Source organism: Vipera ursinii, assembly GCF_947247035.1.
Source record: "Vipera ursinii genome assembly, chromosome: 2".
Classification (NCBI taxonomy): domain Eukaryota; kingdom Metazoa; phylum Chordata; class Lepidosauria; order Squamata; family Viperidae; genus Vipera; species Vipera ursinii.
In genome coordinates, this window is record NC_139513.1 from 58,315,499 (window position 1) to 58,340,375 (window position 24,877).

The following is a 24,877-nucleotide window of genomic DNA, read 5'->3' on the forward strand; positions in this document are numbered from 1 at the left end:
ACATGATAAATTCTGAGATTTTTGTCCCTAACGGTGAGCTAGAAATATAATATAAATATTATATAAATTACTTTTCCTGTTTTATCATTCCCGCTCACAAGGGTCAATGCAGAGGCATCCAGTGTGGCCAGCTACTTTTGAAAAGGAATCCTATACGAAGAAAAGGAGAAATATTTAACCAGACCCTCAGAGGTGTCAGCCACTACAACAATACTCTATGTTCAGAGTGAATTTATCAGCGTCCATTGATACCGAATTTCAGAAAAGCCCTAGAAGCCATTTTGTCCAATTCACAGAAAAAGAGCTCTGCCTGTGGTAGTCCATATTCTAAAGCATTAGAAAATTGCAGAGGAAGAGTGAATACTTTTTAAAAAAAAATAAAATAAAAAATTAAATGAGAGGAAGGAGAAAATAAAATTATTGGGTAGCCTAAGAAGGTTTTGTTCTTTTTTAAAGGGCAATGTTACTCGTCCCAGCTTCTGCCAACCTAGCAGTTCGAAAGCACGTAAAAATGCAAGTAGAAAAATAGGGACCACTACGGTGGGAAGGTAACAGTGTTCCGTGCGCCTTTGGTGTCTAGTCATGCCGGCCACATGACCACGGAGACATCCTCGGACAAGCGCTGGCTCTTCGGCTTTGAAACGGAGATGAGCACCGGCCCCTAGAGTCGGAAACGACTAGCACGCATGTGCGGGGGAACCTTTACCTTTACTTTTTTTAAGAATCATGGAGGAATAGGATGGAAGCAAAGGTTGACTTGCAAAGCTAGAAAGGCCTGAAGAAATAAGTATATTGAGTGGCCTTGGATTAAAATAGATTAAGACTCCTCATGGCTGCATTAAAATTCCATCTACAAGTTCTTAAACTGGCATAAAATTGTGCCAGCTTAAAATTTACTGCCCAAAGGCTGGGCTTTATTCTTGCTCAGTAAAATGGCAGGTAAAAGTCTCTATCCTTAAAGATTGAATGCACAACAAAGGAAGCAACTAGTGGAGACCTCTAGTTTATTCCCCCCCGCCGCCGCCAAAATATCAGTAGTCAGGTGGGGGAATATCTGCCAAATACTCTACACCCATCTTTATTTATTTATTTATTAAGTTTGTAGGCCACCAATCTCACCAGAGGCAATTCTTTAAAAGAAATCTCTCAACTTTTGAGGAAGAGGGGAGACATGGGAACTTTTGCTTTATGTCCCACAAGCAGTGTGGGTCGGGTGATTAGAACTGGCAAGAAACATTTAAAGAATGACCTGAGATTTTGTGGGGTAACAGATGCTTTTGTGAACAATTTGGTTCAGTAAATTCAGGGAATGAGAAAAACAAGGGGCAAAACTGACCCAGTTATAGCTACACTGTGGCTCTTAAAAGCCTGAGAAAGAGTGGAAGAAAGCAAAAATGGGTGGACAATTTCCCACTTTACCAGTTGATTTCTACCACCAGAAGAACCACTAGCCTAGAGTGAGTGGGAGATCCAGAGGAACAATTGTGAGGTGCAGTTAAGAGCAGAGGCAACCAGGATTCCTAGTTTCTCTCTTAATGCACTGCTGGAAACAAATTGTAGCTACTGACAAGCAGCCAGGAGGGACTCAAGCCATTTGGGCTCCCAGAGAAGCAGAAGTCCAAGTTAAGGCTTCTTCTCAAGATTGTCACCTCTCCCATCATCAAAGACAAAATTAGTTCCATTGTTTCTTAAAAGAAATACTCTTAAAGTTTGAAGCAGCCTGATTAAAAAAGAGGGTGAACTGCCAGCCTGAAGACAGAGTGTAGGAAACAACTGCACCCAACTTGTCTACACAGACACATCCAAAGGCTTGTGCTCTGTCAAGAGAAGGTTAATTTAAAAACAGGTCTACTGTGATTTCAGTGTAGTGGGAAATAAACTATCTCAAAGAAATGCTTTTTGTCAAAAGGAGTGATAAACTTTAACTTCTTTTACCTGTGTTTTAATTAAGCCTTATTGCCTCTTGATCTTTTGTGGCACAGGTAGGTCACTCTATATAATTTTTTCCAGAAGATTTATTTTCATTTGATTTTGTGAACTGAAATCTTATTTGGAAGCAGAGATCCTTCTCTAATTCACTAATTATAACAGACCAAAATAATCTTCTACTCTGTTATGAAAGTTGCAAGCATTTTTGTAAGCCAGGTTTAGTATATTTTAACTCTTCCTTTCTCTCTTATTTGCCTAAAACATTTGGATTTAATTTATCTCTTGCACTTCTTGGAAGACAGGCAGTGGAAATAATGAATAGTAAGCAGCTAGCCCTGAGGAAGGATGGTAGAACCTGGCTATTTAGATCTAGTAGAATAAAAGTTCTGCAATCTCCAACGTTTTATTCTAGCTGTGGCCTACCTACTGTATGCTGCTACACAATTTATTGACATTACACAGATCAGGCACAGAACAGACATTTAATTTTGGGATCTTTGCCATTAAATTCAATGGTACTTAGCAGTGCACAATTAATTTAAAACATACTTTGTTAAAGTACATTATATATATATATATATATATATATATATATATATATATATATATATATATATATATATATATATATATATATGTGTGTGTGTGTGTGTGTGTGTGTGTGTGTGTGTGTGTGTGTGTATATATATGTATATATATGTATATATATGTATATGTGTATGTGTATGTGTATGTGTATATATATATATGTTTTCTGAGGTTTTGTATATATATATATATATATATATATATATATATATATATATATATATATGTTAATACAAAGAGGCGTTGATATCTGAACTGCATTCCATAGATATCCAGAATGCAACATCACAAATGAACAATGGAGCTTGTTCTGGGTGGCAGGGCAATCACTTGTTTTTCCCATATTCCCTTTGGAACACTGTAAGATTTATGTGGGAATTTTTACTGCTTTTTTACCCCTTTTTCCTTCCTCTTCATGTTATAAGAAAATCATCCAATCTGAATAAAAATAAATTTCCAATTTCAGACCTAAGAGAGCTGTGGGAAATAATCAAAAATAACGTGTTATATTAGACCTAGAGGTTTACAAATAATCAAATTTAGCACTATACTTATTTCACTAAAAATCCCATTCCATTTGACAATGCTTCTCTTACACAGCTGAATGCATTCATTGATTGCAATAAATGTACCTTCAGATCAATGATGTGCAGTCATTAAAACATCCCTTGGTGGAAAACTCAGTTAATAGCTTTCACAGATGTTCTGCATAACCTAGCTTTACCCCCAGGACGCAAAAATTATCTAAAACCTGCTGAGAGGGGTTTTTTTTCCACTTGTAAGTTATTTTGCTGCAGATTACAGCTTTGTTCTAAAATTCTCTGATTAAGCATAAAAGTGATAAGATGTTTCAAAATAATGTTTAGCTCAATGATTTTAAGCTAACCCACCTGTCCTGATTAGGCACATTTTAAAATAGTGATGTCAGGAGCGTCCACAGAATAAGGTCCAAAGCTACATAAAGGCATTCTTACTTTATTATCATTTACACCAGTCAGCTGGAATTCTGTTAAGCTGACAGAGTATAGAGGTCTTGGTAAAACTGATCTTTGAGAAGTGGAAAAAATATTAAGAAAAATTGCCCAAATGTGGAAGAGTTTACTTTTAAAAACAAAACTCTTTTAAAGGATATGACTAATCATATCCATGCAGTAAATTACAATGTGATTTCATATCTAAGGTATGAAAATAATTTTCTGATTCCACAAGAGTATTTTGGGATGTGATCTCTAATGGTAACTTTCTTAGCAATATTCATCTTTATTTTTCAGAAGAAGGTACCTTTTATTACACTAACTGGCAAAGAACTAGATCCAACAATATTTCAGTTGAAAAAGTGAAGTTGATGTTGCTAAAAATTAATAGAATTTGATGCACCATTATAGAGTGAGCACATGTCTTTAGATAGTACATACTGTAGGATCACATCTCAGCAGTAATCACATCCGTCTTGGGCAAGACATTGCACAGTGGCTTGTACAAGTAGAATGGGCTTGTGTGCTTTTACCAGATTTCCTTTGTACTAAAAGCAATTCTTTTCACACAAGTGTTTCTTTGGACCTAGCTCTATACCTTTTTATATTTACAATTCTACAAATCCAATTAGCTTTGACTTAGTAGCAGTTTACAAATAGATAAATTACCTTGTATTTTGGAATTGCCTTTAGAAGTTCTTTCACTGGAACATCTGTGCCCACAACTCCCAGAAGAATGCCTTTTGATCTCTATTTTAAAATAAATATATGTTTAATATTTGATCCATAAGCAATTGAAATCAGAGAAAAGGTTTCAACCAATCAGTTTAATCCCATATGGATTAAAACTGCACCAAGGAATACAGATAATTAGCTACAGTAATTCTCCCTTTATTGGTAAGGATCCTTGTAGTTAATCTGCCTGTCTAAGAACTAGGCCCATGTGAAGCTGGGCAACCTCAAGTCTCATCACTGCACTGATGGCCATGTGGCCATTCCCACACAGCATCAGGAAGGAAGACTTCTTTCCTTGGAAGAACTATGATGAAAGATGCTTGGGACCACAACTCTAAAATCAACAGCCATTTTTTCCCCTAATCCTGGAAGGAAAAGCATATATGGTGTGCAATGTTTCAACTGATAAGTATGATTTCAGTTAAACTCTTTGAGTCTGGAAGTGCATCATGGAAAAATGTTGCATGGAACTATGCAATTTACTTTGTTTTCTCTTCAGATCGTATAAATCTTTCACCTTTTATGGAAATATGCAACTTACTTACTTGATCCTGCTAACTGATACCTCAGAGGGAAGTATTAAGTAAAAAGCAGTTTCAAAAGGTAGAAATGAAGCAGAATTTTAAAAACATATTAAAACTTTGTTGAACTTATTTTTTCCTTAGGCAACTTTATACCATAAGTACAGACATTTGTTCTAATCAAGAATTCTATAGGAGCAACAATAAAAATGCATGCATTTGTGTCCATATACAGTATATGTATAGCTAATTGTGTATATGTGCAGGGTGCTACTACAGGCAAGAGTTTTACACAGCCAGATAGTGTTTAATGCGTTCAGATGTTTGAGACATAATGCAAATAATTTAGGAGCATTTAACATACTTACATGTAATTGAAACAAATAATTTTCAATCTTATATAACAATTTCTAGGATTTATATCCTGTTTGATATATTCCCCTTCCCATTTACAAGCTGCAATAAACATGCAAATAAAGAGCTTGGCATTCTCAATTTGTGCTTCATGAATTCATGATATTATATTTCAAAAGGTATTTAATGCTCATTGATATTAACAATGTGTGCTTTTATTTCAACAGCTAGCACAAATATATGGGAAAACAGCAGAATCTAACAAAAATACACATGATTTCATCAAGCCATTCAAATACAGTATGTGCTAGTTTAAAGCTTTCGTTTTCTAGCCGATGACTGTGAGAATACTTACAGTCTCATTTTGCTTACTAAATACTGGCATGGCAACAGTGGTCATCAAAACCAATCCCTGATCGTCAGCAAGCTATGTTTTTTTTAAAAAAAAACATAAAGAGAGATCAAAAGAACACAAACTAAGGTCACAGTCAAGCAACAGCAATGAAGACATTCAAAGGAAGATACTTCTGTTTTACTAAAATAATAGTATAAACCTATGTTGTATTGCTTTGGGGCATTTCAAAAGCATGAACTAAGGCTCTAATAAAAAGCCTTCTCTTTAAAGAAAGAAATTTTTTTGTGATTATACAATAATACAATAACAGAGTTGGAAGGGACCTTGGAGGTCTTCTAGTCCAATATTTCATTCATCTGTTGGATATAAGATGCAATTTCTTTATTCATGTTCTGGACATTTGGTTTCTCATAGGAACTACATCTTTTTTTTCCAATAATAAGACCACAGCAATATAAACCATAGAGCATTAATGACATCAGTCTTCAGCTGGTTTCTGCATTCTGTTATTTACGAACAGCATGACCACACAGAAATCACTGTAATTTTAGTAACCTTGAATTCTCAAACTGAGCAATGTTAAAATGAGTAGATGATAATCTTGCTAACATCTGCAAACTCCCGGCTCACAGATTACATTGTTCAGGCAAATGCAAATATCAGTCAAATTCCAGATAAATAAAAAAAAAGCATTTCTGTTTAGTGATTGAACCCAACTCCAATTTGGTTTCCATTCAGTCTGGAGCTTAGACACATTTAAACTATACATTGTAATTAAACATGCAGTTATTTCATATTAAGATTGCAAGTAGTTGATATAAAAAAGAAATATTTTCTTCACATAATTAATGGTTGATGAAATTTTCTGAAATTGTCCCTAAAATATACGATAGAGCTTTTCTTTTGTGATTTTCAAAGTCCCAAGGGGTTTGTCTGGCCTTAGTATGATTCAGGTATTGCAAATGTAAACTATATTGTGTGAGACAAGCACACAACTAAAAACCCACAACTAGATATTAGTTCACTACAAAATACATTCGTCAGAAAAAAAATTACTCTTTAATCTACTACTACCAGCAATACTACTCTATTGCTGGTAGTAGAAGATTAAAAATAAAAGCCTTCACATACAGTATGAACAAAAATGGACTGTGGTGGAAAAACATTTATGTGGGATTTTTTATTGGCTTAAGAATTTCCTTCACACACAATTCCTACTTAGGTCTTCCACATCTTCTTCCACCCATTCCATCTATTTTTAACATATCCCCAGCTAGTTAAATCAGCAAGTTTTATTGTGTGGGAAGTCAGCCCCCCCCTCCAGAGAAGGAAATATTTGGGGGGATATTAAAAAGGCAAAGGATCCCCAAAGGATCTTAAAGGCAGAAAAGCAGGCCCAGATTTTTTTAATAGCCCCAAACAGAAACTAAGCAGGCCAGCTCTGTATAAATGCAGATTTGATAATCCCATTCAGAAATACTGAGGCTGCATTCATGAGCAAATACTAGCAGGCAGAAGCCCATTGAAGACAAAATATTTTCAAATCCCTTGCAGCAAAACTGATAGCTAACAATAGCAGAGTGATAGGATTAGAACCAGCAACTCCTCACCCATCCAACACAGGACATAGCCATCAGCCCCAGCCCCAGGGAAGTAGGACATGACACAAGAGAATTAACCCACCACCATTAAAATACCAAAAGGGCACAGTGAACCTCAGATAAAAGTTCATGCCACAGGAACAAGAACACAAAAGCTCAAGGAGGTATAAAAGCCCACCACTTCCAGCACCATGTGGTCAGCCACCCAGAAACATGCTGCTGTCACTGAAGTTTCTGGCAACTAAATAAACAAGAACCTTCTTTCTAAAGCAGTCTCCATTTTGTTTATTCACAGCTTGGCCTGGACCCTGATGAAGATTTTTCTTTCAACAATTGTTTGTATTATTCCAACTAGAAACGTGAAGTTGTACTTAGGCATCCCAAAACAAAAGGTTTAAATTCACAAAATATTTGCTTATGGTTGTTTATCAGTACAAATGACGCTCTTAAAATAGTTGCTGCAGTGTGAATGTAAGTAAGTTTAACCATGTTGGCAACGGTTTAGATTAGTTGACTTAATCCAGAGAAACACGAAGGTTTGACCTCATTCCAAGAAACCAATAGGAGTAACCTCTGTAATTCACATGAAGATAAAGTGAAGGAAGGAGAAGCATATTTTCATTTATACAGTTCTGTTACTACAGCTATTCTAATAATTAGTTTTAGATATATAAGACAATGGTTTCTTAGTCTGGTTTTATAGGGCTGACATCAGGAGCAATTCCAAAGTTATCCTGCTATCCCTACCTTTGCCCATGATAATTTAAAACTGCCTGGGCTACCCTTCAAATCCTTTTTAAAGAACAAGTTGAAAATTGGAATTTAGCAGAAAGTAGGATGGAACAAAGCTGATGTTCTGAGACATTTAGTTTTTATGTTGAGCTTCATCTGAAGTCATCTGGATAGCTGCTAATTGCAGAGGGTGAGTCTTGAGTAGCTTCTTCCTATCTGGCCAACATGAAGGAGGCATAATTGCAGTTTCAACTAGGATCCTTTAAAAACTAAATATGAGGATGAATGGACATGAGTTCTCAATTTGGTGTTTTTCAACCAGAAACAAACCCTGCTCTATATTTGTAGTAAATGCAAACTAATAGCAATCTTCAAAGGAAAAGTTAAAGGACTGCAGCAGCAAGTAGCCATAGTTCAGCTGATGAGAAAGGATAAAAATAAACAACCTGCCTCCAGAAGCTGTGAATCAGACATGTCAAACACAAGGCCCGGGGGCCAGATCCGGCCCGCAGAGTGGTTTCATGTGGACCCCGAAGCCATCCTGGAAACAGTGAGGGAACGGTCACCGCTGCCTTGGCCCTGGCCCAGAGACCCTCCTTCTGCCAGAGAGCCCCAGATCTGTCCCACTCTTGCCCAGGCCCCCATAGGCACCCTTGATGCCAATGATATAGCTGGCCATGCCCACCCAGTATGCACTCCAGCTGTGCCCACCCAGTAGGCCGCGCCCACCCTGGCTATACCCACCCAGCCCTCCGAGGACAACCACAATGCTGCTGTGGCCATCAATGAGATTGAGTTTGACACCCCTGCTGTGAATGGTCCAACTTTTTAAGAGTTTGGACAGCCATTTGTCTGAAATGGTATAGGGTTTCCTGCCTGAGCAGGGGGTTGGACTAGATGACCTCCAAGGTACCTTCCATCATCATCATCATCATCATTGTCATTCCATATGCAAAACTGTATAACATGTTCCCTCTAATAACACCCCACTGTGTGCAGTGTTTCATTCTATATTCTAACACCCATTTCAAAAAACAAAACTGGTGTCTGCTTTCTTTTGTACTGCAAAAAATATTTTGTTTATTTTATAAACTACTTATAAAATCTATCTATCTATCTATCTATCTCACTACGCATGAAATAACAGGTAATTCTAAGATTGGAAATCTGCCCCAATTTCATGAAAATGTTCTGAATGGTAATTGATAGTCATAATTTTAAAAAATAACAATTACATTGCTATTTGTTTAATTATGCTTAAATGATACCAGAATATTTACATGTCATATGTATAGAAAAGCCACTGAGAGGTTGGCAATCCATACAGAGTAACTGACATAATCATGAAGATAGCTAAAGTGAAAATAAATGTGATACAGACTGACAAATCTGATATATTATGGGAGGGTTTTTTTGAGGTTCTATTGACCAGTATACAAAATTATTTCTTAGTTTAAAGAAAAGTACTACACAGAATCTAATAGTGGATGCAATTCTCATAAGACAAGCAGAGGATAAGTCTGGTGAAGAAAATATATATGATATTCTGCACTGTAGCAACCCAGTGAGTTTTTGACCTCTGCAGCTGAAACAAATTCTTAACATTTAAGAGACATTATATAAAAGAATGAGAGTTGGTGGCTCTCTAAATGCCAGAGAGGATGTTAAGAAAGAAGAATCACAGTGGTTGCTGAATCACTACTATAACGAATGTCTACAAATGCAGTACATGCCAATTGGATTCACTGTGAAATGTGCTATCTGCAAGGTGCTAAAATCAGGATGTAATAGAACAATTTCCAGGAATTCTCAAGTATAATTATCCCCTTCCTGTTAATATTTGTGGGAACCAATGATACTTCAGAGCCACAGCCACAGCCACAACTATATCACCAAAACTTTAACAAAACCTTGAAAGAAAGGTTGAGCCCTGAGGGATTAGGTAATTCTCAGTTTATGGAAGAGATCTGAAAAAAAAAAGAGAAAGAGGAATACTGCAAATCAATGACTAGCTACAGAAATGATATTGACAGAAAAGATTTGACTCCTGTGGGCATGAGATGCATAGCATTTCACAAAAAATGATTAAAACAAATATTTAGTCACAGTCTTGCTAGTTTGATTTAAGGGGACATCAAATCCTGTGAGTGCTGGAAATAAAGAAACAGAAAATAGGACCTCTGATGAGAGTTTTCACACAGTATAAAGTAGGAGTGTTACAAAAATGGGTCATTCAGTGAAATATCAGAAGGAATATTGGCTCTTAAACCTTATAGTGTTCAGTGAGGTTCAGCATGTGGGAGTAACAAGAGAAGCCTAAGCTTTTAGTATGGAAAATTAAACAGGACTTAATTATTTTAAAAGATTCACTAAAGAAGATGCCCTTGATTTAACATAGGATTTGAAGGATACAATTTGTTAAAAAACAAAATGAGAAGAAACAGAAAAAGAAGACTTGCGATAAATGCTGAAAATGTCTATTTTTCTTCAGAAATCAAAATGAAAGAACTTGGCAATGTTCAAACAAAAACAGTACTTTGGCTGGTGTTTATTATTCCTATTTATTTAAATAGCAATAAAAACTAGCTGGTGGTTTGGCCCGATTCTTATGTATTGGTCTTGAGAAATTATGGAGAGTGAATGAAATGCTATATTACTCAGAAAAAGCGTTCTATGTTTAAAAAAGAGTCTAATAAACTATGCAGCAGTTAGTCTGACACTAATAAAAGGGAGGATTCTAGAGCTGATCATCAAGAGATAATCTGTAAGCATCTGAAAACAATGGATAATTGCAAGCAATCAGAATTGGTTTGTCAGAAACACATTTTGCTTGAATAACTTTATCTCATTTTTTGATCTGGGAATTTTCTTAGTAGACTTTAGGAATGTTGTAACTACGATATATCTTGATTGCAGCAAAACATTTGAGAAAGTACCTCCTGAAACCATACATACCAAACTAATTCAGTGTGGGATAGATGGCACCACAACAGTTACCGTAAGTGAATATAGAACAGTCAGAAAAAATGTACTGTATTAAAGTGATGTCATCAAATTAGAAATTTGATTTCAAATGAAGGTGAAGCCCTGCATCTTTTTAGTCTTCACTATTTTTATTAAGGACTTAGAGGAAAAGGTGAAGGCATGCTTATCCAATCTGCAGATGATACAAAACTGAGTGGGACAGCAAATACCCTAAAAAATAGTAATTTTTTAAAAAATGAAGTACACAGTTGAGGAATGAGTTGAAAACAAAAGAATGAAACTTAACAGAAGATTCCAATGTTCTGCACCCAGTAGAAGTAGATCCTCTTCTATTGCTATAGTTAACAAATTAATCAAACAAATTCAGCATGTGGTTGCCCAACTCATATATGGTGACACTAGGTGGTTTACAACATTAAAAAAAATCTAAATCATAAAACCGATAAAATCCTACCTACCCACAGCAGTGATAAATACAATCATACCAACCACTTGATTGGCTCCATATCAGCCTGAGGGAACCAGGCCTTTGGACAGAACCATGTCTTCCAGGCCTTCTGGAAAAATAACAAGGTGGGAACCAATCTTTCTCGGGGAATATTTCATATGTAGAGTGTACTGGAAAGGCTCTTTTTCTTGCTCCCACCAGATGTATTTTCCTAGTATATGGGACCTGCAAGATATCCTGCTTCCCCACCCCCTCGATGGGACACTAGAGTCCTTCAAATACTATGTCTCCATGTCATTTAGGGATTTGAACATGATAACCAGCACCTTGGAATGCACCTAAAAGCAACTATTGCAATTCTTGCAAAAGAGGTGATGCTTGAACAACTTTCAGCTTCCAAAGAATTTTGAACCAACTGAAGCTTCTGGATACTTTTCAAGGACAGCCCTATGTAGAGCACATTACAACAGTCCAAATGAGAGGTGACCAAGGCATGGGTGACTAGGACAAGGACTTGTTAGTCCAGGTATGGGTGTAACTGGGAGGAGTTGCAAGTCCAGGAGAATCCCAAAATTACACACTGGGTCGGTCTGGGGTAGGGCAGGGAAACCTCATTGATGATCAAAGATGGCAATTCTACAAGGCCCAAGGAGCTCTGAACTCAAAGCCACTTCATCTTGTCTGTTTTAGTCTGTTGCTCCCCTTCCAGACTTCAAAGCCTCCAGACACCAAGAAAAGGTGGTTGCAGCATCACTTAAATCAAAACAGGCAGAGGTACCTAACTGAGTATCATCTGCACACTGGTGATATCTCACCCCATGATGCTGGATGATCTCAAATAAATGACAAATAGCAGCAGAAAAAATACTGACTCTTGAGGGATCCTGCCAAGCAGGAGCTAGGTGTCACACATACTCCAATCATCACCTGATTGGGTGAAAATAGCCTGAGAGGAAGGAAGTTAACCAGGAAAACACAATGGCCCTCCACCCAGACTCATGCATATTGGCAACAATGTTATGCAATTAGAAAATGTACGATAGCTATGGAGCATATGGACACCTTATTTGATAATATGAAAAAATGATTTGTACCACTCAAACATAGCAATTGCCCCCCCCCCAGGTTAGACTTGACAGAACTAGTTGCATTACATTAGTCATATAGCCCAGCAGTCCCCAACCTTTTTGGCAATTTTTCCATGGACCGGGAGAAGGATGGTTTCAGTTTTGCTCGCTCACCTTCTTAAAAGTTGAAATAACGATATTTGCAAAATCTACTGCCTGAGCAATTTATGATCATTCCTACATAAATTGAAACAAAAGAATCTTTCACATCCCCCTGTCTGCAATGGGCCATAAACATCAATATTTCTAATAATTGTGAATCACTGGATTTCAAATATTAACATAATACTTAATGCACATTGTTTGTATCATTGTCAATACAATTTTGTTTTTATTTTGAGATCTTCTGCATTCCAACCTCAAATGGAAGGATGTGTGTTTGTCCTTTGAAATGCAAGAATAATTAGATTAAACGTACTAACAAAGTCCAGATTCTTCCACCCTATTGCTTTGATTTTTAAAGAAAAACATATTGCTGCTTCATCTTAAGTGCTTTCATGAAAGGATATTTTCTTACATTTCATGAGGCACTTCCATTTCCAAGTGTAAATGGTGCACATAAAACATTTAAACAGACAAAAAGATAATGAAAAGGCATTTTATATGTTGTACTACTACATTCCTTTTCTCTGTGTGTGCGTGTATAAATGCATGTGTGTTAATATAGAACCACCTAAACAGTCACAACACACAAAAACACAACACACTTTTTAAAAGATGTAAATCAGATTTAAATAATAGTAAAACTTTTTAGATTTGTAAGACTCCAGGGCAAATTTGTTGTTCCCTTTCTCTGGTGCATTCTTGAAGAACTTCCTCCTTCTCTTCTGAAGCCAGTATTCAGTGGAGAGGAACAGAGATCTTGAATTTGGAGAATTTCCCCCAAAATGGAGTAAAGATTTAGCACCAAAGTCTTAAATCTTCTCTGATCCCATTAATAATTGTCACATGTACTCATCAATGGAGATGCCATTGCCTTTGGTACTTCTTCTTCTTCTTCTTGGGACACGCTACTCACATCTTCCTTAACTGCTCATTTCTCTCTCCCCACTGACAGTAGTGGAATATCAGGACTTGCCCTCATCTCTTGAGAAACGGACAACTGGGATGGATCAAAGGGGAGCATACCTTGGCATTCACACAGTCCCTATTCTGAAAAGAGCTTTACCCTTTAGGGGATATTGTCCACTTTTATGGGGCAAAGCAGGATTAGACATCAGAGTGTCTACGCCCATCAAAAAAAAGTGTGGGCATGTCCATAGCAGGAAAGCAACAATGCAGGGACAAGGATAGTGAAGATAAAGAAGGGGGGAGGGAACAGATACATCTACTCTCTAGTAGCAGGCTATGGGATCCAAAGGGCTTTCCAGTGCTGGGGGTCTATCATCTGGATTTTCTCTACTGTATTGTTGGTTATTTTAATATAAAGTGTGAGCTTCATGCTACAGCTAAAACTAATGAATTGACTAAGTGACAGGAATTTTCTGTAATTTATCAACCCTCCTGATTTCTTAACCCTCTAATCAATCTTTAATTTTGAAAACAATTCCTGCTTATTATCAATATTTTCCAAAACATATTCCATTCTTAAATCATGTATGTTTTTATACTTTTTTTAAAACAGAAGTTAGGTTTCCTTTAAGGAGGCTATTTCTTGACTGATTTGGGTCCTCTTAGTACTTAATTGTCCCCCAAAAGTCCCTTACTTCCCCCACTAGTTTACAATATATTTTTAATCATTTACCGTGAGAAGACTGGGTTTCACTGTTTATGGAGATCTGGTTTAGGATTCCTTCTCTTTTTCTTTTTTTTCCCCTTCCCAAATCAAGGTCTAAATTTTATCCACGACTTTAAAAAAAAATTAGCCTGAAACAGATTTTAGGTACTTTCTCCTTGTCTTTGTTACTCATCAAAAGCTATTAGACCTTAGAAATTGACCACAGTCTGAAAATCTTTGTTATGCATGTCTGGGCTCAAATACACTTAAGGTTCTTCCCCCAAAGTTGTCACTCAGCAAGAATTGAGAAATATCCTTGTCTTACACTTCTGCATCCTGGTCATTTTCTAGTTTTTGCCATTTCCACATCTATTTAGCATTCTGGGTGTACATAATGATTGTACATATGACAATCATTCAGGTGTTACATAGTCACAGGAGGCAATGGTGGGAAAATGTTTCATTCCAACTCCCAAAGCAGCATCATTAGGATCTGAAACTTAGGAACATCTCTAGAATGTCTACAGAGTTTCCCAAGCCAACCATAGTGGTATTGTAGGATAATTTCTAGGAGTTCTCCTTGTAAAATTCCCCTGCTCCTATCTGTCTGAAATGTACCCCCTTGAAAGGAAAAACTGTATCAAGAAATATTTTACATTTCTATTTTAACAAAAAAAAGCCTACAGACATTCCCCTCTTTTTTAGAAGATTAAAAGATTAAAAAGCCAACACCAGAAAGTCTGCACCTATGTTTCTGACATTTGGTGGGTTTTAAATCTTAAAAAATCCTTCAGTGCTAACAAACACTAGCCAATTCTATTCAAAATAATAACAAAAAGAAAACTGAATGTGAAAGGCAAAAAACTCATTTTGGATTCAGCCCCAAGTTTGATTAGGCAGCTTATAAATCTGTCCAAGTTAAATTAGCCTACATTCTGAATCACTTAATCACACTTCAGGTCTGACCTTGTGATGAAAACATTTTGTAATCAGTAACCTAAGAACCCATGAGCAAGACTTCAAGCACACCCCTGAAGTACTCCAGAATTTGCACTAGAGAAGAGCTATTTCATGTGTAAACAAGTTATGACAACTGTCAGCTTCACTTCCAGGACTATGTTCCTTTACAACACCTTGTCATTGGTCACTTGTTATACTCCAACTAAATTGTGGAATATGTAGACAATAAAGCCAGAAGAAAGAATGGAAATACAATAGGAATAGGAACATCTTAAAAAATATTTTAAACTAGTGCCAACAGTAAAAAAAATATATCCAGTTTTTATAGCCATGAAAAATTTGAGGAAAGCATTCAGAAAAAGTAATGAATCCAAACTAGTTATCCTTCTCATCATTCTTAGAAACTGTGTGTAAACCTTAGAGCCATCAGAATGGCTTCAGAGTAGATACCCATTGTTCCTAAGAATGGGCAATTCTGTTCATACAGGTAGTTCTTAATTTATGATCATTCATTTGGCAGCTGTTCAAAGTTATGACAGTGCTGAAAAAAATTCAACCTATGCCCAAAGATATGGCAATGGCAGTGCCCTTGCAGTCACATAATTAATATTCAGATGCTTGGCATCCCACCTGCACTTACAACCACAGGGGCACTTCAATTCCCCCCACTTGACTTACAATCATAATTGGGACTGGGATTGCCATCATAAATCAGTGCAAGCATAAAGCATGATTCTGGGGTTGCTTGCTGTCCCACAGGGCAGGGTGCAGGGCAAAGAGTAGAGTTGGGGTTGTAGGTGGGTAGAAAGTTGAAGATAGTCTCTTATTTACTGAGACTCAGGGCTGGTAAGACCAAGCCCAGAATGGCTTGGATTGGAACGGGTACTTGTTAATAAGCTTTGAGTATTGGTTAGGAACCGTAACAGTAAGTGCCAGGACTGCTGTTGTAAATCGGCGCAGTCACATGATGCTTTGCTTTATGACCTACAATGACAATCCCAGTCGCAACTGGTCATTGAGTGCTACCTGTATAAAATGGGCTGTTCTCTGAATGAATCCAACATCGTTGTGTTGATCCAAGGAATGTTCAAAAGGGAAGTTAGTGTTCTTAAATCATAAATTGTTCATTCAGTGTTGCAGGTCTGCATCTATACAGGTTGAAATCAAGTGTGAAACTAGAAGGCATAATGAAGATGCAGCGTTCCATACACGTATTTTACCTTGAATGTTCAAAGAAACTTTTCATGTACAACCAAGAGATATAAATAAGCAGCACTTCAAAAAAGAAAAAAAAATCATACACCAATCAATCACTGTATTGTAGCATTTTTTTTCTTCTGAACTTTGTTTGATTCAATGTAGCTTCTTAGTTAACTTTAATAAAATGCCTAATGTTTCTCCCAATGCATTTCTTGACATGAACAAGACTGTAAATTTTCCATTCTTTATGTAATTCAACACCTTGAAGAATGAAAAAATGAAATGAAACAAATAATGATGAATGGTGTGCCTAGATTTTTCAAAGCAGAACTGTATTAGGATAAAATGACAGCATGCTGTGCTCAAAGAAAAGAAAAGGGAAATTCTGGAAACTTTAAGTGAACAGTTATTGCTCAAATCATGTTCTTAAAACATTTGAGAAAGGAAAAAACCCTATATTTTCAAACAAAGCAAAATATTTTTTCTTAAGGTGAGCTCCCTTTCATTAAGATGTGTAATGGATACAATAGTCTCTCCAGTTTTATAGAGGATCAGCACAAAATATCTCACAATAGGAATAAGTGAACACATCTTGAAGCTTGCTGTTTCCACAAATCATGTAAAACAATACTTTAGTGGGCTGTTATATTGGAATACTTATGTCTAAGAGACATGGCACAAGAGGAATCAAGTGTGCTAATTCATATCCACAAAGTCCACAAACAAATAAAGTGATTTGTTTACTCTAAATACATCATCTCCCCCACCCCCAGGGAAACATCAAGGAAGAGACCAGATATTTCATAATTCCTTATTATATTTTAAATTGATCTGGACATAATTCCTAATTTGGATGGTTCATCAAAAAGCCAACACAGTGCTAGGCTGCATTAACAGAGGGAATACTGCATCCAGTTTTGGTCACCATGATGCAAAAAAGAGACTCTAGAAAGAGTACAGAGAAGAGCAACAAAGATGATTAAGGGACTGGAGGCCAAAACATATAAGGAATGGTTGCTGGAATTGGGTATGTCTAGTTTAATGAAGAGAAGGACAAGGGGGAACATGATAGCAGTGTTCCAATATCTCAGGGGCTGCCACAAAGAAGGAGGAGCCAAGCTATTTTCCAAAGTGCCTGAAGGCAGGGCAAGAAGCAACGGATGGAAACTAATCAAGGAGAGAAGCAACGTAGAACTAAGGAGAAACTTCCTGACAGTTAGAACAATTAACCAGTGGAACAACCTACCTCTAGAAACAGTGAATGCTCCAACACTGGAAGTTTTTAAGAAGAGACTGGACAGCCATTTGTCTGAAATGGTATAGGGTTTCCTGCCTGTGCAGAGGGTTGGACTAGATGACTCCAAGGTCCCTTTCAACTTTATTGTTGTTGTTGTTAAATGTGCCATTCCACATGCAAAACTGTATAACATGTTCCCTCTAATAACACCCCACTGTGTGCAGTTTCATTCTATATTCTAACACCCATTTCAAAAAAACAAAACTGGTGTCTGTTTTCTTTTGTACTGCAAAAAATATATTGTTTATTTTATAAACTACTTATAAAATCTATCATCTATCTATCTATCTATCTATCTATCTATCTATCTATCATCTATCTATCTATCTATCTATCTATCTATCTATCTATCTATCTATCTATCTATCTATCTATCTATCTCACTACACATGAAATAACAGGTAATTCTAAGATTGGAAGTCTGCCCCAAATTCATGAAAATGTTCTGAATGGTAATTGATAGTCATAATTTTAAAAAATAACAATTACATTGCTATTTGTTTAATTATGCTTAAATGATACCAGAATATTTACATGTCATATGTATAGAAAAGCCACTGAGAGATTGGCAATCCATACAGAGTAATTGACATATTCATGAAGATAACTAAAGACTGACAAATCTGGTATATTATGGGAGGTGGAGTTTTTTTTGAGGTTCTATTGACCAGTATACAAAATTGAATTAGAAAGTTTTTTTATTATCTATAACCAAACAAGTTTGAGTTATTTTTCCTTTCTTGGTTGATCACTAACAGGGAACTATCGCTGAATCTGGAGGAAACTGAAAGATGTATAAAAGAAAGAGAGTTCTAGATTCCTGAAAATAACTTAATCTAAACCAGATGAAAATAATTGAATGTAAGTGGTTCAGCTGTCCTCTTAAGTAGCGATTATTGTTCTGAAGTAGTGAACTTCTAATAAACTTTCAGATATGTAGCTGAGGATGCTTTTTGGATCTAGTTCTGTTAAAAGATGAGCAGTGATAGTTTTAGTTGTATAATAACTGTTCCAGAACAAAGGAAACTATTTAACAATTTATGTTTCAAAATTTCCCATCTGGATAACTGCCATGCCGTGTCTCGGTATATGTAGTTCTGCCTTTAAAAATCCCATCCTAGAATAGGTACCAATAATATCTTTGAGGAGGGCAAGCTAGAAACTGAGTGCCCCCCACAAAAAAAGTAGAGACTTGGGAAAAAACGTTCCCCACAATGAATGAATGGCTGCAAAAATTGATGGACTAAGTAGAGATGGCTAAAATTGACTGCTTTGATCAAAGGAAAAAATATTACTTTTATTTCTATTTGGAAACCCGCTTGTGGACTTTGTGTTTGTGGTGGGGGAAAAAATGAAACTTTGATTTTGGATTTTACTGATTAGATCAGGCATGTCAAACTTGCGACATCACGTGACGTCGCGTGATGTATCGCAACTTTTTCCCCATTGCCGGCAATGGGGTGGGCGCAGTTTTGGCATGATGCATCCGGCCCGTGGGCCAGCAGTTTGACATGCCTGGATTAGATGGATTTATTGTTATAGAAATGGCTAGTTTATACTATTAAGTAAAAGTAAAAAGTTGAGGTTTGATGTAACTGTTTTATTCTACTGCACCAGAGGGAGCCGGAAGTCAATAACTTTTTTTTTCTTTTCTTTTCCCCCCCCTATACTTCTCCTTTCCCCCTTCCCTCTCTTATTTTTCCTACTATTTGCTTTTGTATTTTTGTATTTTATATTATAAACTAATAAAACCTGTAAACTGAAAAAAGTAGAAATCATATTAGTAGGACTGTGAAAAATTATTCAAAGGCAAGGGGACTGAATTGCTGCTTTGAATCAAACCCTTGGATCAAACAGCTGAATTGGTTGGATGCATTATAGCAAATCAGGTGGCTTGGAACCCATTAGAAGATTTAATGGACTTTTGCACATGTACACACATATTTTTCTTACCATTAATTCAAATCAAATTCTATAGACATGGCTCTTCAAATTGAATCAACCCTTTGAATCAATTCACTAATTAAAATCAGATCTTGGATGATTTGTGCATTGCTAATTTTCAGTATTTTCATAGCTTTAAAGTTATTTTTGCTGCAGGTTTTATATTTTGAATTTATCATACAGTATTTCTAATTTGCCTTGCTTTCCTCTGAGAAACAGTAATATTTCATCATTGCACGTTATATGTATGTAACCACAAGAAAAGTTCAATATGGCAAATTTAAATATATTCTTCAGAATGAATACGCAGGATTAAAGGTCAGAAAATATAAGTTATTTAAAACACCATTCTCTGTAAGCCTGATATTTTCAGAGACTATGGCTAATAGTAAAAGAGAAAGAATACTGCTTATTGCAATAATGACTATTTATGTGCAAAGAGAATCACAGCATGGCTGGCTGGAGAATTCTGGGAGCTGAAGTCCACATAGTTGCCAAGATTGAGAAACACTACTATACAGATTCAAACAAAATATAGCACATACTCAGCCACCATATGGGAAAACATACACTTGTGTTAACTCAGTCATTCATAAAGAATGCATCAACCTGTGCAGTGAACTTCTTCAAAATGCCATATGGATTTGAAAGCTTCTCATCAAACTCCACTTAGTTGGGCGAAAATCTGAATGTTATATTTGTAAGATTAAAAATGAAGAAAATGCAGTCTTTTCCAACCAACCATTTCCACTCATGGTTTTGTATCATGTTCATCTCAGCTACCCAGCAGTTACTTTTCCTTGATAACAGATCTGATGGTGATCATGTAGTTCAATCAAATCTTTCCTTCTGAGGACTGTCTTGTAACTCCATGATCCAAAGAAGCTGTTCCCCTTTCCCACACTAAGTGTGTATTTCATTGGTACAGTATTTGATTAGTCCTAGCAGGTTTTTATATTTCGCAAAGAATATTTGCAGGAATCTTCCATTAAATGGTTCTACTGTCACAAGATATATTCAGCATGGACATTTTTTAGGAAGTACTGTAAAAGACATGGAAGTTAGATGCAGTTTTAAGTCTTATGCATAGAACTATATTTTTAATTAAGAAATATATTTTTGCTAATGCACTGAGGAAATAGTGCTTTGAAAAATGTGCATATACATTAATACTAACAAATCATTTCATTTGTTTAGTTCAGGGGTTAGCAACCTGAAACAGTGAAAGAGCCACTCGGAACCGGTTCCCTCACAAAAGGAAAAATTGGGAGCCACAAAAAATGTGTGCACATGTGCGTACATGCGCGCATGCGCAGAACAGGGTTTGACTGAAGAGTGGAGCCAAGGCGAGATATGCACCTACCCTGTATATTTGAATTGTTTGAACTTTTTTAGTCCCACTTTTTTTTGGACTGCACATTGCAGACTTGGAGCCGCAGGAGATGGCTGAAAGAGCCGCATGTTGATGCACAGAAGGAAGCCTTGGACCCTTCTAATATGGTTCCATTAACTCCTATAGCAATGGCCTCGATGAGAGGTGTGGGGAGCTGAAACTCATTAGTACCTCCTCACGACTATAGCATGGGGAAGAGTGGCAGCTAGCTTAGGATGATTGGAATCAACATTATATTTTAAGCCCAAAGAATGTGCTGAAAATTAAAAATGACAGTGATGATGCTGCTAACATTGGATGTTCTTGCTTTGACAACAGATGGAAATGTAGCCATCTTTTCTCTATCGCTTTTAGAATTTGTTGATGCTGGGAGGGGGAATGTGGATGAGAGTCCAGCTAGTCATAACAATAATAACTCAGCCTTGGGAATCCAAGGTTATTGCACCCAGAGTTGATAAAGATTTGGCGGGCTGGAGAGCTGGGGAGAAAGCCCACGCTTCAAGCTAATTGGTAAATGTGATTTATGACTGTTAATTGGAGGAGGGAATTGTGCTTTACTACTTGGTGCCAAGGGGAAGGGAATCAGTTTTTAGCTTTAACTGTGTAGTGCCGATACTTTGTTTCTTGAATAAAAGATTCTTTAAGGTAAACAATGCCTCAAAGTTCTTTTGAAGAATTTTATCTGTCAGAATCATGACAGACAAAAACAAAAAAATAATATGGAAAATAATTGAGGAAAATTCTTTAAAATTGTAAAGACTGTACCAAGTCCAAGAAAAGAAACCTGACTGATGACGAAAATTTGTTAAACCTTAACATTTTGTAATATTGCAAGGAAGCCTACGCTGCTGTTTACAGTCAAATATGTAATTTATTTCATTTTTCATACTGCCCTTTATTTTCTTATGAAAAGTGAGGAATATCCCCACCTACAAATTGTATTAAGTGATTTGAAGATCATTTCTCAAAATGAAGGCATAGTTATATTTTCCTAATATTTTGAAAAAGAGTTCATATACATGCTTAAAACGTATTTTAGATTTTCAAGTGGTGATCCTGGCATTTAGCTGGGTCATTAACTGAACATAAGGGATTCAAGTAGGAAATGGTGTATCTCTTTAGTTTTAGAATTCTAAGCCCGAATTCCTGAACCTGTGATAGTATGCTTAAAAATTATAAAACTCTTGTGCAAATATTAGAATGAACAATGTTGTATCTATCACATGAGGTAAGATTTAATACCAGAATAACTTTAAGAACATTAACCTTTCAAGTCTACCACCATAGCTATTTCAAAAGACCATGAAAGACATCTTACTTGAAACATGAAAGAGAATATTTAACTAACTTTTGCTTTGTCACTATTCAGTTTCATAGTAAATCACTGTGAATAAGGCTCGTTTAAAAGACAATTAAAATTTTCAAGAGACTGTGATTTTTTTTAAAAAAAGGATAAGATGCTGAATAATCCTCTGTAACATAGGATTTTTTCATTAAAATTTCCTCAGCCATGGCTATTTCCTCAGTAAAAAAGTAGAAATTTTCTTTTTTGTACACTGAGAAGAATAGTCAGAAACTATTTGTAAGAAATATAGCCAGTAAAGAAAATATTAAACATTATTAAATACAATCCCCATCAAATCAAGACTCTTCCCTACTATAAATGCTTTAAGGAAATAATAATACCCAGATAAAACCATTCTTGCTTCTTTCTAGGTTAAACATAGAAAATGTTATTGCTAAATCTATCCATCCAGACAGTGTGTGTGTTTTATTGTCCACATTCATGGAAAAGAGATTGCAAGATCAGGAGAGAAGAATGGATGGGGTGGGAGAGTATAGTTCAAAAATAGAGGGGGAAAAAGAAATCAAACTAGGCAAATAGACTGAAAGGCCTTCAGACTCCAACAACTGAAATCATATCCTTCAAGAATAAGTTTAAAAATAGAGATTACTGTATTACCATATTACTGGAGATCCTTGAGAGCTAAAAATGGTTCCCTAATTATATGATGGCATTCCACTTTGAGGCATTTGTTATTATACTTTTAACTCAATTACATTTGTAAATTATACATAAAATTGCAATAGGCATCAAGTGATATGTTGTAGCAGCCGCCATTATTATTTGTGAGATCATGAAATGCTATGAGATAGCTCTGGAACAGACCATATCAAAGCAGAAGCTGTACACTAATAATACCAGCACATTGCATGGAAACTTTTCTGCACAAAATGTATGTTAGATGCACTCAGAGGCTGTTGAGAAGACAATACAATGGGGACCAGTGAAAGAATATAACTGTGTCATGAGTTCAATTGTTTCTCTAGAATAAATACCTTTGAATGACTTCTCTGTAATGATTAAGGCTACCCATTTTTTTCTAAATTAAAACAAAATGCATCCTTTATTTGCACAAAGCAGTAGTCCACCCTATCTCCATTTGGTTTAAATTACTTCTCACGTTGTGTCTCAATTGTAACTACCAGTGGGTGATAAGCCTATACACAGAGTCCTGCTCTAATTTAAACAATGTCATGCTCTCCAGTTCATTAGTGGTGACATTGTTAAGCATTTCACTGATCATCATTGTAAAGTAATTTCATGATGATACTGTAGAAGCGTGAGGAGTTGGTGATTTCTTCAATTATTGACTGAAAATAGTTTACCTTTTGAGCCTGAGGAAGCTGGGGGTGGAGGGAACAAGAACAGAATAGAAGAAGCCATCATTATATAACGATTATAATATAGTTAAGCCACTTTAGCTGCTTAATTAAAAGAAAACACCAAGGTAATAATGAGAAAAGGAGCTAACATAAGAAATATTTCTACATTAGTTCAATGCATGATAGTGGGATTACAGGAAGTCAAGGTGACCCTTCTCTGTGAAATACCAGTCATGCTGTTTGTGAAAATGCTTTCATGCTATTAGGAAGAACTTTCCCTAAAGAATGGGGAAATGCACATTCAGACAAACAATCCAGTTCAGGTCCCCTGAAGCCAGTCCCTTATAAAATCGTTAGGAAAATTCATGCTGATCAATGTAACTTTTAATTTGCTCAGGTGTAATGGTCTGTGAGTATGTGCTGCATATGTGTGACACAAGCATGGTTTTGTCAGTGGAAGCAGTGGACACTTGGCATCCTATTATATCTGACTTTTCTCTTAAAACTGCTGAATCCCTTTGAAATGTTTGACTTTAGCTAGATCATTTTGTTAAAATATATATATAACTGAAAATATATACATAACTGAAAATGCCACCAGGCATTTTCACTGTATCAGGAACTCTAAAAAAAATAATCTAAAAATGGAACATTAAGAGTACATACTTACTATTACCTTAAAAGTCATATTACATTTCATACTACCTATGAAAAAATGGCATTTCTCAATCTTCAACAGAGTTGACTGCATAAAGCAATAATCTATTATTCCTTCTGTTTAGAACTCAGTTTCCAACCATGAAATAGCAGCTATATCATGGATAGAATAAGAAATGTACAATATTGAACATACAACTTCGTTGTGTTCAGTTACCAGTCACTAGAAATATACATTTACCTAAAGAAAAAATAAAGAAAAAGAAACTACTGAACTTCTACACTGCATTGTAGTTATGATATTTTTAAAAAATTCTCTCCATTGCAATTTGGTATAAAGTAAAAGCAGTAATAGTAGTAACAATATTGTAACCTCATTTTAGAACAGTAGTAAAATATGTGATACATTGTGTGAAGCATAAAGGATCCATTCTCTCTTTTAAGACTGCCGATCCTCAGATATTTGGACTAGCTTCTTTTTTCTAAGCTTTCAAAGAGCTGTGAAAGTCATTCAAGGGTGAGTAAAGACCATCCTATCCCCGAGATATGGCACATCAGATTGAGTGTTATTAGCCATCATATAACTAGTTTTAATTGCTAAGTTTGTTGTAAGCTATTTAATATATCAGGGTTCAGAGTAATATATAAAGCAAAGTAAATTAAATTAAATTAAATTTGGAGGTCTATCTAGAG

General features: G+C 36.0%; 1 protein-coding gene across 1 annotated transcript in view; it reads right to left on the reverse strand.

Annotated features, from left to right (window-relative positions):
• CACNA2D3 (calcium voltage-gated channel auxiliary subunit alpha2delta 3) overlaps nucleotides 1–24,877 on the reverse strand; it is a gene marked incomplete at its 5' end in the record, with an annotated part of 613,685 nt that overhangs the window by 151,395 nt on the left and 437,413 nt on the right. The window contains 3 exons of the mRNA XM_083353347.1: nucleotides 4,161–4,241; nucleotides 5,457–5,528; nucleotides 23,531–23,548. Of these exons, the coding sequence (XP_083209473.1) occupies nucleotides 4,161–4,241; nucleotides 5,457–5,528; nucleotides 23,531–23,548 (171 nt within the window). The remainder of the gene's footprint in view (nucleotides 1–4,160; nucleotides 4,242–5,456; nucleotides 5,529–23,530; nucleotides 23,549–24,877) is intronic.